This window comes from Grampus griseus, assembly GCF_964374135.1.
Source record: "Grampus griseus genome assembly, contig: HAP1_SCAFFOLD_50, whole genome shotgun sequence".
NCBI classification, from domain to species: Eukaryota; Metazoa; Chordata; class Mammalia; order Artiodactyla; family Delphinidae; genus Grampus; species Grampus griseus.
The window spans coordinates 1,210,673-1,223,033 of record NW_028133393.1 but is presented as its reverse complement, the minus strand read 5'-3'; the positions used below and the strand labels follow the sequence as shown (position 1 = coordinate 1,223,033).

The window sequence follows — 12,361 nt, the reverse complement described above, 5'->3', positions numbered from 1 at the left end:
TGGAGTTTGCTTCTTTGGCCCATTGTCCTTATAAAACGTAGTGAAATGAGTCGCTGGTGAGCAGATGTGACTAGTGTCCCAACACGATGACCATCTGCTCAAACCCTTCGATTCAGGGTGAGGCCCAGCCCAAGTGGGGGCAGAGCCCTGCCACGGCCCAGGAGTGGCCAGCTCTGCCGGAGCACCGCCGCCAACCAGGGTCGGCAGGGACACGCACCCTTGACTCCCACCAGCGAGTGCCGGCTCTTCCCCGTCACCAGAGTGGCTCGCAGCCTCCCGGAGCTGTGTGGCCCCGGCCACGCTCTGTGGCCAGCTCTCTGGGCCCAGTCCTCTCGTGCAGAACACAAGCCGATCGGGCTTGCTGTGAAGAGCCCGCTCAGCCTCGACATTTTCGTTTTAGCAGAGGTAGGAAGGCTCACCCCGATGTGCACCTACCCCGTATGTACCACCCGTCACCTGCCCCTCCCCGGGTATTTGAGGAGATCGTTGCAATCCAGTTTGTGACCCTGGAACACTTACCTTTACTTCTTCCTGCACTGCCAGGCAAAAAGCTCTTCCCGAATGAAGCAGAATCTAGGCTTGTCCACCTGCTGTTCCCTTCGGGTTATTTCCTCGGTGCTTCCTGCCCCCCTCTGCCTGGAGATTAACATGAGACCAAGATTTGGCCCATGGTAGGGGCTCGAAAATATGAGTTCCTTTTCTGTGAGTTCAAGTTACCGAACCAAACTTGGGTCCACTCGCCTGTGCACAGCAAAGCCAATCTACTGACACCGGCTCGTGGTGGAGGCAAGTGCAGCGTTCGTTGCAGGCGCCAAGCAAAGAGTCAGTCAGTTAAAGGTCAGGAAGCCCCAACTCCCCGGTGGAAGCATTTTTAAAGGCCAGGTGAGGGAGGGGCGTTGCAGGGTGTGTGATCAGCTCGCGCACAGTTCTCTGGGTGGTGGTGAGGTGACAGGGTGGTGTTTCCTCGTCAGTCCTCAGGTGTGGGGGCTACGTGCTCATGGTCAAGTAGTCAACTTCCGCTTGACGGGTTTCAGCATCTGTAAGACAGCTGAGGAATGTGCATCAGATACTGTTACCTGGGTACACCTCAGAGAGGAGCCATGGCAGAGGACATAGGGAGGGGTCTGTACCTCCCCACCAGCCAGGCAGAAGACGGTCACACACCCTGCAGCCCTCACCCCAAATTTTGCCTTTAGAAACGCCTGCCTGAACACCACTGGGCAGTTCTGGCTTTTTGGGGCACAAAGCACCTCGTCTCCTTGCTGGCCCTGAGCCTTTCTCTGCTCCAGACTCTGACGTTGCGGGTTGCTTGGCCTTGCTGTGCGTCAGGCACACGAAATTGTTTGGTAACGTTAGCATATTTCTAAAATCTGAAAACTCCAGAATCAAGGGCTGGGTGGAACAGTGACCTTGTAGGGAGAAGGAATGCTTTGGTGTCTGAGAGACCTGCCTCGTAACCCGCTAGCCCTGTCACCCACTCTGTTTCCCTGGGCCACATTTACCTATTACTGAAGCCCGTTGAGCAATCATTTCCTCATCTGTGAAACGGGGACGGTGAAGGGGTCCTCACGGACCACGTGAGTTGTAAGGACTCAAGTGGTGCATCTAGCCCCATCCTTAGTAACCCTTCCCACTTCTGCCCTCCCCCACCCGCTAAACCTTGCGGTAACTCTGCTGCCACCATACGGCGATGGCCCGCCACCAGCTAGACACACGGCCTCATTTTGCTGTGGGGTGAGGGCACTTCCGGATGGACCGCAGTCATCAGCAGACCAAACACAGCTGGTGTGGGCACCGTCCAGAGGCTGAATACGCACATCGAGCAACGGCAGGCAGTGGACACGCCGGGGTCCACCAGCTGTCGGCAAGCACTGGTCTCAGGAATTAAGAAAAAAAATTCTGTTTTTTTTTCCAAAGCAATGTTCTTGGAAAAATCTCACGAGGCTGTTCTTTCAAAAGGCACTCAGAACACAGTCACCTTGGGCTTGAACTAACCATGAATTAAATGTGAATTAAACAAGAAACTCCCCAACTAGGACTTGTTACCTCCAGCTTCTGTGCCCAAGTGCTCTGTTGGCCAATTTGTTTCATAATAAACCATAATTGCACCACAGATTATAAAATCAAGAGAGGATTCTTTATTTCTTTATCATGGATTTCTATGATGTAAGACCCTAGATAATGTTTTTATTTCTAAAAGAGTTATAGAATTATAATAGTATTCCCTTTTAAACTTCCTACACATCTGCTAATGATATTTCAACTCTGCGGTCATTTTTCTTGAATAGATTACCTATTTCTTAGCTGCTATTTCCCCTGTATTTCTGCCCCTGAGAGTTGCTGTTAAACCATGCAGTATCCTTAGTTAATGTTTATTCACTCCAAGTTATTTTTGCATTCGTAATGATCAAAACAGCTCACTTGGGTTCTTTGCTCATTAATAAATTCAGAGAGAATTTACTGAGTGTCTGTGACTTTCATGCAATCTGAGTAAATAGCGACAAAGAAGTCATCTAATCCAGTGGTGCCCAGACTTTGGGGTTTTATAGACAACTGAAATTTCCAGAATAATCTTAGGAATTGACTTAGAGTTGTCGGCGTTTTACTTTTCCAAGAAAGGCATGAAACAAAACAAAGCAAAACAAAACCCCCAATCTCCGTCCACTGCCACCACCCTTTCAATTCCAGAGGAACATATTAACACATGGAAAAGTAAGCAGGACATGGTCTCAGAATTTTAAAATTAGGTAAGTTTGATCTCATGAAAAACCCTTGGTTGTTGCCATTCTGTCTTCCAGACCACCCTGGCCCCTGGGGAGTGGTCCAGGCTTCCACCTTCTCCCACCCTCCTCTCGGCTACACGCGCTCTGAGGTCTCAGTGGGATTGTCCGTTAGAACCTGTGTTCTCTGTCACCAAGTCAGTAAATAGGACTAATCTCTGGGTGGTGGAAGCTAGGTCCCTTTTCAGTGAGGAATGGTGTTAGAGACCAAAATCTGGGTTCCTGGTGCACACATCATTACTGGGGGTGGAGCGGGGGAGTCATCTCTTGGCCTCCTCAGCGGACAAGCCGGAGCGTGTACGTGGGGAAATGCATACATATATATGCGCACACACACACGTATGTACACATTCATACAAAAATACATGACTGCATACGTCTACACACATATGCACATGTCCATGTGCACGTAGGCACTCATACACACACCTACACCCATTTTAGACATCATGAATCCACACCGGTGCCTGTAATCCCAACCCACATTCATGGAGTTGCTGCTTGCTTTTCCCTGGTCCATAGTTGTCTGTCTCTTCTTTCCCCTGTGAGAACCCCTGGTCTCCTAACACACTCACTCCCTCAGTTTTATAGAACGTCAAAAATAGTTTCAGAATTGCTTCACCTATAACCACTTTAATAAACAAGCATTTTTGCTTATTAAACAAGGAGAAGAAACTTATCTCCAAGACGTATCTGCACGCACCAAGGAGGCTTCAATTAACCTCCTGGCTTTCCGTTCCTGCCACCTGCCTTACCCTCTGCCTGCAGCCTTTCTAGAGCCTGCGAGGAGGTCAGTTTCCTGCTGTGGGTCATTCTTTACTCTCTTCTATGAGACAACACTCCTCTCAGCTTCTAGAAACTTATTCCAGAAAATTATTTTAAAAGTTTATCCATTTGTGACTCTTTTCCTATTCTCTTTGCTGTTGTGGGTTCCTCTAATATCATCTGAGAGGCATGTTAAGAAGGTGTTGAGACCCAAAAAAGGGGAAATTTTTTTAAAAGGTGCGTGTTTGCTCCACCAACTTGAAACAGAAGTCTGCCGCCAACTTTAAAAATAACAAAATGTCTTTTCTCCCCATCTCAATTCTTTTATAATGTCCTCAACACCCAGTAATTTGTATACGAAGCTGTAAAATCATGATACCAAACAATATATAAGGGGGTGCGGAGGAGGTTTGAAACTGAATAAACAGCTAAGGAAGAGTATAAACGTGGGAAAAAATATTAAGAACAAAAAAAGCGAACTAACTGCCCCACGCCAGCCCGACCCCCGGGAAATAGCGTAAGTTTAGACACCACAAGTTTGACAGTTCTGTTTCTAAACTCTGGGAAATGTCTTTCTCAAAACCGAAGTATAGTTGATTTACAGTAACACCGGGAAGTGTCTTCTTTGGCCCCATTCTCTTGGGTTTGACTGGTACCTATCGCAGCCCCGCCTTTACCTCTAGGGAGACATGAGTGGGTTTGCAAGAACGAAGCAGGGCAGAACAGTAGCGTAAAACACCAGTGGTGGAAAGGAAAGTGCTTTAGGAAATTGTGTAAAGACCCCGAGACTACAAATGTGTGATTTTTCCACAGCTGCGATTCCTTCAATTTAGCCATGCTTCCTATAGACGTCCCTGCCGTTCTTGATGCCTTACCAGAGGAAGACAGAATGGAGACCCTCGAACGGTACTCTTTTACTTTTGGTCTCTCGTGATGTCTATTTTCCAGAAATAGTCCCGGTGCTGTGAGAGATTTCCAAGGAGCGCCCAGTGCCCGAGCTTGCACCCCGGCCGAGACACGGCTAACACCCAGCCATACGCCCAACTAGATAGGATGCTGGATTCGTGGTGGAGAACAGCCTAAGGTCTCACACTGGCTGACCTTTCCGTGCTGCAGGCGCTCAGGGGAGGGGTGAGCGGAGGGGGAGCTGAGTGGGCTTCTAAGGCTGCAGAGTCGCCTTGACTGGGGTTAGTACTCGAAGGGTGGGTGGGGTTTGGAGGGGCATAAAGAAATAGAGCGCCCCCAGATAAATAAAAAAGAGAAAAACGAAAACAAAGGAAATTTTAAAAGAAAGAGCAAAAACAAACAAAAAAAAAAAGGAAGAAAATAAAAAGAAATATCAGCCCCAAACTAAGCTGCTTAAACTTGACTTTACTGATGAGCATCCAGCATCCAGTGGGAATGCATCCTGGAATCTCCTGTGGCTGTACCCACTCGACCATTTTTCCCTGTAGATAATCAGGGAGTGAAGTCCTGAATATCTGAGGCGTGTGTCGGTTTTCGTGAGACCTGCCCCCACCCAAGTGTGACACTTGAGCGCCTGAAGCTTGGAACCCAGGGTGAACAGGGAGGTTGAGTGTCCGCCACTCAAACCCCGGAGCACGAGGGCGTTTCCTGAGGACACTGTAGCCGGGCGGGCGGGGATGACACACGGTTACTTGAGGGTCAGCGTTGGGGACAGCTGGGGAGATGCTCGGCAGACCCCTCCCCCATTCAGCACTGATGCGCGGACCCCTGGGGCTCGGTTCCCTCATCTCTGAAATGGGAAGAGTAGTACCTGCTTCTCAGGGGTTGTCACCCAGGACGACGGCGGAGGGGGGGGGGCGGTGACCGACATCTACTGCGCACTAAATGGGCATCTGGCAAAAGCCTCGCTCACCCGCAACAAGGTCTTGCTATTTTCCACTCTTGAGGGGTGAGGAAAGCGCTAAGGGGAAGGCGCTCTCCGCACAGCGCCGGCTGCACGCGAGACTGGCCCGGAGCCGCTGCTCAGCGAAGCTTACGGATCAGAACGACTCTGTGGGTTTCAAGGTGTTTTCCCAACAGAAAACTGCTCTGCCCACCTCTGTTTACGCATCGCTGTCAGCAGAGGGTTCCTGCTGCTAATTCTAAATTTTGAAGCCTTCGTTGATCTTGGGAGCATTTCTCTGAGTGTAGCAGAGACGGCCTCTCTCAAAAAAACTGTCCCCTCTTCTAAAGAAATAGACTTGTGGAGACCGGAGGCTCACCGTCCCAGCCTCCCCTGCAGTTACGTCATCCATGTCACTCGGCCTGTGCCGAAGGGACAGGAGCAGACGTGAGATCTCCCGAGGGCAGGGCCAGGATGGAGTGGGCTCCTGCACCCTCTCTCTCGCTGCTTCGTGGAGCTGGAACCCACATGTGCAGGGACCCAGCTGTAACCATCCAACACCCAAGCTCGAGGCCAGGGGTCCGCAAACGGCCGAATCCGGCCTGCCACCTGCTTTTGCAAACCGTTTTATTGAAATACAGCCACACTCATTCATGGATGTGTTTTTCCATGATTCCTTTCATGCTGCAACAGCAGAGCTGAGTAGTTGTATAAGAGACCCTACGACCCGCAGAGGCCTTTACAGGAAAAGTTTGCTGACCCCTGCTCTAGGGGATCGCAGAGCCCAAGATAAAAATAACCTCGGTCCCTGCGATGTCTTCTCTCACCCATAGGTTATTTAGAAATATACTGTTTCATTTTTAAAGCAGTCGTGGATTTTTTACTCTTCTTTGCTATTGATTTCTATTCGAATTCCATGTGGCCATAGAACATTCTCTGAATGATTTCAATCTTTTGAAACATTCATGCTCTCCTTATGGTCCAAGGTATGGTCAATATTGGCAAATGTTCCACGTGCACCTGAAGAGAATATGAATTCTGTAACCGCATTTCTAAACTGCTTTTTTTTTTTTTTTTTTCGGTACGCGGGCCTCTCACTGTTGTGGCCTCTCCCGTTGCGGAGCACAGGCTCCGGACGCGCAGGCTCAGCGGCCATGGCTCACGGGCCCAGCCGTTCCGCGGCATGTGGGATCTTCCCGGACCGTGGCACGAACCCGTGTCCCCTGCATCGGCAGGCGGACTCTCAACCACTGCGCCACCAGGGAAGCCCCCTCTAAACTGCTTTTTATTCTCTGCTTATAAATAACCATTCCCACTACTGTGGGTTGGTAGAAAGCTATTTGTCAGCCTTATGCTTTTTAACGTAGATTCCAGAAGAGTAGGTGGGAGGAATGTTGAAAGAATTGCGTAACTCTTAAATGACGACGATATTTCTCGATTTTATTCCTTTTCAGCGAGCTCTGTGAGCAGAGTATAGACATCATGCTGACCCCAGAAATGATGGCGGTGGAATTCCCTATGTTGAACTACAAGGACACCAAGAAGGAGAAGTAAGTGGATGCTTTGATGGCTTAGGAAGAGGCAGCCAGGATAAAGTTCACCCTACGGGACGCACAGAACCGCCGTGCTGTTTGGATCTAAGAACGTGTCAAAAGGGGCACGTTTCCAATGCTTCAGATGTTTAGATGTGTATTTTATGCATAGCGACGCTCCCTCAAATGTTGTTGGCAAATAAACCTTTAGAACAGAGTCCAGCATTCCCATTTGCTTATCGTGTGATTTCAGAGCTGTGTTTGTTTCTTATGAGTAGCTGAATGAGCTTCATGCAGTATAAGAGGCCCAGGCTCTGGAGCCTGGCGAGACCCGGGGCCGCAGCCCATTTAGCGCCCGTGCCACCTCCAGCTGCATTTGCTCATCTTAAGTAACTGGGCAGTTGTGAGGGTTAAATGAGATGCCAGTGCGAAGACACCTCTCCAGCTGCTCGATGTGAACTCGCTTGGCACACGTGAATTCTTCTCTTTGCCTCTCCCTCAGGGGCCAACTAGCCGAGCAAACCGTCACCCTTCAAGAATTGGTTTTGAAGAATACTTTGGCAAAGTAAATAACCACCAGAGTTCATATGGTTTGTAAGTTTGAAATTCCAGTTATCCTTTTTAGAATTCTTTTTCTCTTTAAAAAAAAAAAAAGTCTTTTTTGGGACTTCCCTGGCAGTCCAGTGGTTCAGACTCCGCACTTCCACTGCAGGGGGTGCGGGTTCAATCCCTGGTCGGGGAACTAAGATCCCGCATGCTGCGTGGCCAAAAAATAAACAAAAATAGAAATAAACAAATCAGTGATTTTAAAAAAATTCTACTAAAAAAATAAAAATAAAGCCTTTTTTTTTTACTATTAAAATGTTAGAAAATACAGAAAAATATAAAGAATAAAATAAAAACAATAATCCTACCACCCAGAGGCAGTAACTTGTACATTTTGATGTGTGGTCTTCCAAGGATTTATTTGTTTGTTAGTTTAAATAAACCATAAACACCTATTATATTTTGTTAAACCGTACATACAGTCATCACTCGGTATCCACAGGGGATTGGTTCCAGGACACCCCCATCCTGAGTACCCAAATCTGTGGATGCTCAAGTCCCTGTATAAAATGCTGTCGAATTTGCACATAACCTACGCACATCTTCCCAGATACTTTAAGTCATCTCTAGATTACTCATAATACCCCATACAATGTAAATGACTTGTAAATAGTTGCCAGCGCACGGCAAATTCAAGTTTTGCTTTTTGGAACTTTGCAATTTTTTTTCATCCGGGGTTGGTTGAATCTGAAGATGCAGGACCTATGGATACAGAGTGCCAACTGTATGTGTTGGCATATATTCATACGTGCATACCTTGTATATACATGAATTCAATCATATTGTTTTATCTTCTAGAATTTTATTTAGCAGTATAGCATAAACATAGCTGTATAGACACAGACATACGCCTTTGTATCTCATTCGTGGATGTGCCATCGTGTGTTCACACGCCCTTCTGATGATCACATCACCTCTTTCCGACGTTCTGCTGTTGCCAGTAGCACTGCAACAAACCTCCTTGTGTCGTAATTCCTTGAAAACTTATCAGACTGTCTCCTTGGGATAAATTCCTAGACACATAAATGCTAGGTTCATGTGCATTTTAAGGTTTTAATATATAGTGCTTCAGCACCATCCAGCAAGTTCATCAACAAACCTCCTACCAGCAGAGGTCAGGATGCGCACATTCAAATGCCCTGCACAACGTGTTACGGTATCAGGCTTTCTTCTTTACCAGTATGATAGGTTTTTAAATGACCATATCATTGTTTTAATTTTAAACTTCTTTGTTTACAAGTGATGGTAAAAAATTTCCTATGTTTATCAACTGTTTTTCTTCTTTTATGAAGGAATTTTTTACCTATATTGTAGAAAGTGTTTATCTTTTTCTTACTTATTTGTAAGAGTCCCTCATATTTTAGGGATAATTACCCTTCCTGTGTATACTGTAAATTTCTCAGTTTGTCTTCCTCGTTTGGGGTGTTTTGGGGAGGCCCTGCCTTTTTGGAAGGGAATACCCACATATCTTAGAGGAGCATGGGGTTCCTTTGGTTTGTTTGTGATAGTAGCAGAGGCCTACAGCAAACCAACACTCTCAGAAAGTAGACTGGCAGTTTCCCGTAAAAAAAATCGAGGAAATAAAAATTTTAAATAGAATTTCAGTGAGCATCGGTTTTAAGCAGCTAATTAACAATAAAATATCATGTTACACTACATAGCACATAGAACCTCTGACACCTCAACAAAGAGATGTACTTTGCATTCTGTTTCAGGTTTCAGACAAACAGTTGACTAAGAGGTTATTTTTCAATTAATTTTTTTAAAATTATTTTATTTATTTATTTTTGGCTGCATTGGGTCTTTGTTGCTGCATGTGGGTTTTCTCTAGTTGCGGAGAGCGAGGGCTACTCTTCATTGCAGTGCACAGGCTTCTCATTGCGGTGGCTTCTCGTTGCAGAGCACGGGCTCTAGGTGCGCGGGCTCAGTAGTTGTGGCTCGCAGGCTTAGTAGTTGTGGCTCGTGGGCTCTAGGTGTGCAGGCTCAGTAGATGTGGTGCACGGGCTTAGTTGCTTCACCACCTGTGGGATCTTCCCGGACCAGGGCTCGAACCCGTGTCCCCTGCATTGGCAGGCAGATTCTTAACCACTGCGCCACAAGGGAAGTATCCCTGACTAAGGGATACTTTTTTTTTTTCAATTTCAAAAATTACCCCTGGACTTAGAATGGTTTGCCCCACGAGTGGGGCAATATCTAATACCTCTTTGCTTACTTGGTATTTAACCTGGTTTTTCACCATTTTCACTACAGAAGCTAATACTGAATGCCATTGGATTATCAAATGATTATTGAATGAAGTAGAACTTATTACTTTATATATTCACCCAAAGTGGAAGATCTTCTTTTCTTGTTTAATGTATTTTAGCTACTTTACCAAAAAAAACAAAACCAAAAAAACCCAACAATGAACTCTAAACATTTTCTGCACAATTTAGCTTCCAATTTTGTTTTCAAAATACACATACATTTCACACATTTTCAATAAATAGATCCATGGCCTTTTGAATTCATCTATTTTGCAGTTTAAATTATTTTTTGTACGTTTTTTCATGTGTCAAAATTGTCAATGTAATTATCAGTTTATTGGCTGCATAGTATTCCAACTGATTGATATCCCACAGATGCTTTTGTTTCATTTTTTTCAAATTTTTATTGAAATATAATTGATTTACAGTTGTGTTAGTTTCAGGTATACAGCAGAGTGACTCAGTTATATATATATATATATATATATATATATATATATATATATATATATATGTATTCTTTTTCAGATTCTTTTCCCTTATAGGTTATTACAAGATACGAGTAGACTTCCCTATGCTGTACAGCAGGTATTTGCTTCTGAAATTCTCTCCAGCGCATAGCAAGCATGACCCAACGCTCAGCTCTGTCTTCTCTCTCCTTGTGCCTTTTCCTCACCTCCTTCAGCCTCAGCCAGAAGCAGACAGAGTCAGACACACACACACCAGAGCTTGGTCAGACAGGGATAGAAATAAAGAACCCATCAGTGGGACTTATTGTCCCCATGAAGACTGCTGTCTATTGGGTTTGTGGCAAATATTTATTTTCATGGATGCAAAGAATCATCTGCTCTCCCTTGATGGCTGTAATCAACCCGAGAGATTCTCTGCTGCCTTGATGGTGATCGCACCCTCTCAAGACCCGCTAAGGAGAATCATATTGCAAACGTCCAAGGAACTGTGAGAGTGACTTCAGTTGCCAACATATCATTCAACTCCCCTTAGATTATCATATCACTCAATCATTAATATCTTTAAGGGCTGACATGATCTATATATTTTTACACTGATTCCATAAGGTGGTGCCAATTTTTTTTCAATTATACACATTAGGGAACATTTTAGTTCTTCATTCTCAGATATTTCTGCTTTTTCAAAACTTTCGGGTATTTGCCAAAACGTCACATTTCACCCTCTTTAGGAAATGTTTCAGAAGCACTTAATTTTATTTTTTTAATTTTACTGAAGTATAGTTGATTTACAGTGTTGTGTTAGTTTGTGCTGTACATGTACAGCAAAGTGATTCACTTATACATATATATATATATTCTTTTTCATATTCTTTTCCATTATGGTTCATCACAGGACATTGAATATATCTCCCTGTGCTATACAGTAGGACCTTGTTGGTTATCCATCTTATAGATAATAGTTTGCATCTGCCAATTCATCCCTCCCCCACCTTGGCAACCACCAGTCTGTTCTCTATGCCCATGAGTCTGTTTCTGTTTTGTAGATAAGTTCATTTGTGTCGACTTTAGATTCCTGCTGCTGTGAATATAGGGGAGAAGCACTTAATTCTGTATTGAATTCTTCTATCTGGTCAGATCGTATAGCTGAGCTCACAGTCCTTAGACATCTGTGCTTCCAACCAAATACACTCATCACGTCCTCCCAGATATTTGGAGAGTTCTACCCCTCGCCACACCGGCGACATCTGGCCTCCACATCAGCCACTGCTCTACCCAGGTGCAGAGCCCTCCCTCTTGATTCCCACCTTCTAGAACTATGGCCAGAGTCAGAGATACTATGCGTCCACTCGACTCATAAACATGAAGAACCGGCTCCCGCCAACTGAGCCTTCAGAAGCCATCATGCCGGGATGTGTACGAGTAAGTTCTCGTTTCCCCTTTGCAACAGTCCTGGGGGACGGGATGCACACCAGGTGTGCGTCTGGAAACGGCGGCTGAGAGCTTAGGTCACGTGGCTCTGCTAAGATACTGGTGCGGCTCAGACTGGAAACCAGGCTTGAGCCACTTACCAGTTGGGTGTTTCCACTGGTAACTAAGTGATCGCTAAGCGGGGTTTCAACTGTGTATGCGGATAAACAGCCCTCCGACCTTCGCAAGGCATCTCTCGCAACGCTGGGCCCGGCAGCAGGTTGGTGGTGTTTCCTGAGGGCCCCGATGCGCCTTGCCGGGTCTGTGTTTGATGTATATACTTAGAGAGGCGAGAGACCAAGCACAGCCACTGGAGAAGGCAGGAGAAAAGGTGTTTGAGGAGATGAAGACCCTGCGGGGCAAAGCTCTCAACTCGTTGACTCTAGAATAACAACAGTCACCGGGAGGTCAGTTCCGCTCACTTGCTTTCTGCAGGTCACCGTGGTCCTCTTGGTCTGTTTACGTTCCAGCCATTTGGGGAATTAAAGTTTCCAGAGGGAAAAAATAATTGAAATGTGGATGACGTATATATTTTTAAATTATTTTTCTCTGTAACAGTAAAATGTCATCAGTATGATGGCAATGTTTGGAGCTCCTGGCTGCAAGCTTTAGCGTGGGAGCAAAGGCTTCCGGAGTGCGAGAGGCC

At 45.8% G+C, this 12,361-nt stretch overlaps 1 protein-coding gene across 1 annotated transcript in view; it reads left to right on the top strand.

The window, feature by feature from the left end:
* The window catches only part of CFAP221 (cilia and flagella associated protein 221), a gene marked incomplete at both ends in the record, with an annotated part of 85,515 nt that extends 73,409 nt beyond the window's left edge, over positions 1–12,106 (top strand). The window contains 3 exons of the mRNA XM_082682073.1: positions 4,359–4,451; positions 6,849–6,944; positions 12,001–12,106. Coding sequence (XP_082538199.1) covers positions 4,359–4,451; positions 6,849–6,944; positions 12,001–12,106 — 295 coding nt within the window. The remainder of the gene's footprint in view (positions 1–4,358; positions 4,452–6,848; positions 6,945–12,000) is intronic.
* Between the last annotated feature and the right edge of the window lie 255 nt (positions 12,107–12,361).